Source organism: Peromyscus eremicus, chromosome 1 (genome assembly GCF_949786415.1).
Source record: "Peromyscus eremicus chromosome 1, PerEre_H2_v1, whole genome shotgun sequence".
In the NCBI taxonomy this organism is placed as follows: Eukaryota; Metazoa; Chordata; class Mammalia; order Rodentia; family Cricetidae; genus Peromyscus; species Peromyscus eremicus.
In genome coordinates this window covers 92241595-92245636 of record NC_081416.1, presented here as the reverse complement: position 1 = coordinate 92245636, position 4042 = coordinate 92241595, and the positions used below count along the sequence as shown (strand labels likewise).

Sequence of the window (4042 nt, the reverse complement as noted above, 5' to 3'; positions counted from 1 at the left end):
CGGGATTGGGACAGGAAAACAGCATCAACAAATATTTACCAAGTGTGACACAATCACTGAGCCATCACTCTTCAGAGGGCCTTTGGCCAAGGCTGTTAGAAGGGTGGGGTTGGAGGTGCAGAGAACCCTGGGAACTCTGTACCCTCTGAGTTCTTAAAGCAGTGAGGCCAGCATGCGATTCTCAGTCTGCCTGAGATGCTTTAGTACATCTGAAACCCAGGTAAGCAACATTCAATGAAGGTCGGTGGTAGGACTATTGTCCCCTCCCCCAAACCACGTGCGTGTATGAGAATCTCCTGGATGCTGCTACAGGAGACCCCACTTTGGAAAGCGCCAGCTCAAATGACTCTCAGAGGTGGGTCTAGGGGGCCGCAGCTGGTGGTTCGAGGGTTCCTCTCGGCCTCAGTCTCATCCGGGTACAAGAGAGACTGCAGGTAGCTGATGTACTTGATGGCTGCTCTGAGGGTCTCCACTTTGCTGAGTCGCTTCTCCAGGTAGTCCTCGGGCAGGTGCCGCCGTAGCCGGGCGTAGCCTTCGTTCACACACTTGACTCGCTGCCTCTCTCGCTCATTCCTCTTGCGGATGAAGGCCGGCCCATAGGCGTAGTCACAGCGCCTGTAGTTGGGGTAAGGCATGGGGAAGGGGAAGGGGTACGGGTCCCCATAATTGTCCATGATCAGAGTATCGCTGGAAAAGGGCAGCAGAGGCAGCTCGTCCGCGTAAGGGTTCGGCACCGGGGCCTCGGGGCACAGGTGGACAGTGACCATGGGGTCCAGGTAGAAGGGCCTGGACAGTGGCAAGTGGGCAGACTCGGAGAAGACGGAGAGCCTGTCTGGAGGGCTGGAGTAGCTCCTGGTGTCCATCCTTTCCTCTTTCACCTAGAAACAGAAGGTGTGCTTGTCAGTTTGGCCAGATTCAAAAAGAGCAGGTTTAATCTACTTTCTCCGAGATTCATGTCTTAGAGACTTCTGCTTAGTTTGGGGGCTCATATAGAAAAGTAAACAGGCTGGGCAGTGGTGGCGCACGCCTTTAATCCCAGCACTTGGGAGGCAGAGCCAGGCGGATCTTTGTGAGTTCGAGGCCAACCTGGTCTACAAAGTGAGTACCAGGAAAGGAGCAAAACTACACAGAGAAACCCTGTCTCGAAAAAAACAAAAAAAGAAAAAAAAGAAAAGTAAACAGGGTTATAGTCATTTGTGTGTAGGCGCTGGGGTGGTGGCTGAGACTTGTAATTCCAGTACCCCAGAGGCTGAAGCAGGAGAATAGCTGTGAGTTCAAGGGCAGCCTGGGAGATATAGTGAAACTGTCTCAAAACATTACCACCACTAACAAGAAAGGAAGGAAGAAGGGAGGGAGGGAGGACTCCCCCCTTTTTCTCTTTCCCTCTTCAAAAATTGTATTCTCTCTCTCTCTCTCTCTCTCTCTCTCTCTCTCTCTCTCTCTCTCTCTCTCTCTCTCTCATCTCTCTCTGATGGGGGGAGGCACTGAATCCAGGGCCTTGCACGTGATCAGCAAGGTGCATTGAGCTACATGGCCACTACCTTTTGCCTTTGGCTGTATAAAGAGGCCTCAGTGGGTTTTCTAGGGCACTGTTGTTAACTGGCTCCCAGGAGGCAGGGAAGGAGTGCTTGTGTTTCTGCTGGAAATCCTTTAGGGGCTCAATCTGGACTTTCCTTTCCCTTGCTCTGGGTCCTCAAGTGGGTGTGTTAACCCTTTCTGAGCCTCACCTGCTTCCTATATCCATTTGAGGTGTTGACTATCCTGCAGTGGTTAAAAGGTTTGCATTTGAAAAGTCCAAGCAATGCCTCATCCCGGAGTTAGGTGTTTTCCTTTTTCTTCACAGATGGATACTTAGGGAGCCTCTCCTTCTCTGCACCTCATAGAAAACCTAGTTAATATTTCCCCCCACAGTGGAGAATCAAAACATTAGTGTCTTCAAAGCACAGTTGCAGAGGTCTGAGCATGCTCATGATTGCAGCCCAGGTGACATGTGGGCCTCGGACAGCGGATCCACAGCTCTGGGGCGACTGACTTCTCAGGGAGTAATTTTCCAGTGTCTTTGGGAGTCACGGGCTTGGCATACAAAAAAGAGGCGAAGCAAAGCAAACTAACTAGATGTTTATAGACAAGACTAGATAACGCTGGGGCCGCTCTCTCCGTTTGTTTGTGGTTTTGAGACTGGGTCTTGCTGTGTATTTGCTGGCCGGGCATTTGTTAAGAGAGCCGAGGCTGGATCCTAGGCATGTGGCACCAAACCTAACTTGGCACTGGATCCTCTCTACCTGAGCATAGCAGGAACTCTACAGACCTTGCTGGGTGATGGGAGGAATGGCCTTTAGGACCAGATTCTAGTGTGTTTCCATCCTTGTGAAGAGGCCTAGGCATGGCCTCCGAAGAGATAAGAAACTCGAATCTGAAATGGCCGTAGGGGCTGGGGGCTGAGGGCCGGGGGCTGGGGGCCCGGGGGCTGGAGCGCAGGGAAAGAAGGGGGAGGGTTGTAGGAGGCCACGGTGGGACTGGCTGGAAAAGGAGTGAATGCCTGGAACAGCGTGTGCTAAAGAGGCTGGGGAGGAGAGTGACGCAGTGCCAATGAAAACTAAAAGAGGAACGGGAAATGGGAGAGGCCAAATTACTGACCAAATGACCCACAATAACTAACAGAAGACAAAAATCTCTGGAAGATTAAACAGGAGCCAGAATTCTGTCAAAAAGAAAAAGTTGCTGAGACAAGAAACTAGTTAGGAAATTCCCAAGCCAGGAATTCTAGAGGCGAAGAGAAAAGGGCAGGTATGACAAAGCCACAGATCCAAAGCAAACGGGGACAGGGCGCGCAGTCAAACCCCAGCACCAAGTGAACCGGAAGGTTAAGGTCACCCGAGGCTAGTGAGATTCATGAGCCCCTGTGTCAAAGCAAAGCAAAACGGCCGGGGAAGGGAAATGCAGCCTGCACCGCTTAGTTTTGATAAGGGCCTTTTTTGCCTACAGCTGACGAGTTAAATGACACTATACCATGCCCTAGTTAGCTTTGACTATCACCTTGACACAGCCTAGAGTCACCCGAGAGAATAATTGTCTACATCTGATTGGCCTGTGGGCCTGTATTGGGATATTCTCTGTTTTGTTTTTCTTATTTTATGTATGAGTGCCTGCATGTATGTATGTGCACCACATGTCATGTGTGCCTGGTGTCCATAGAGGCCAGAAGAGGGTGTCAGATCTTCTGGAACTAGGGTAACAGGCAGTTGCAAGCGGCTGGAGAGCTTTGCGGGGAACCAAACCCAGGTCCTAAGCAAGAGTAGCAAGTGCTCATAAGAGCTGAACCATCTCTCCAGCCCCTGGGGTATTGTCTTGACTATTAATTGATGTTGGGGGGCCCACCCCACTGTGGGTGGCACCATTTCTTGGGCAGGTGATCCTGGGCTGTAGAAGAAAGCTAGCTAAGTATGAGCCAGCAAGTCAGAGAGTGAGCCAGTAAGCAAGTGGTCCTCCATGGTCGCTGCTTCAAGTTCCTGCTCCTTGGGTCCCTGCCCTGGTTTCCCTGGATGATGGACTGTAAATGTAAGCTGAAATAAGCCCTTTCCTCCCCTCAGCTGCTTTTGGTCATAGTGTTTTTTATCACAGCAAACAAGATGAAACCAGAACAGTCAGGTTCCTCAAAAGTAAAGCAGATGTCCTCAAAGCCACTTAGGCAGAATTTTATTTTGAGTCATGGTTTTTACTCTGAAGAATAATTTAAATAGTATTTTAGCTCTTGACCCAGATGAAATCTGAGTGATTTGTATAGACCATAGGTAATTAAGATTCTAAGTTTTAATGAGATTTTGAATAATTCCTAGAGCATGGTATGTCTGAAGACATATTGATGACGAGGCTTTTCTATCGAGCATTTCCAAAAAGTCCTCCATCTGTGCAGGGGCATTTAAGTGTGGTCGATTTTCACTCATGCAAGAGAATTTAAGCATAAAATTTAGGAAGATGAAAGCATGCAGCCATGAAGAGGGTGAAGACAGGAAGCCTAGTGGGGGTCTGGATGTGTGTATGG

The 4042-nt window shown here is 49.7% G+C and overlaps 1 protein-coding gene across 1 annotated transcript; it reads right to left on the bottom strand.

Annotated features, from left to right (window-relative positions):
• Nucleotides 1-338: 338 nt before the first annotated feature.
• Ascl3 (achaete-scute family bHLH transcription factor 3) lies at nucleotides 339-863 on the bottom strand. The gene has a single exon (XM_059251549.1). It carries the CDS (start codon nucleotides 861-863, stop codon nucleotides 339-341), a length of 525 nt encoding a protein of 174 aa, XP_059107532.1.
• Between the last annotated feature and the right edge of the window lie 3179 nt (nucleotides 864-4042).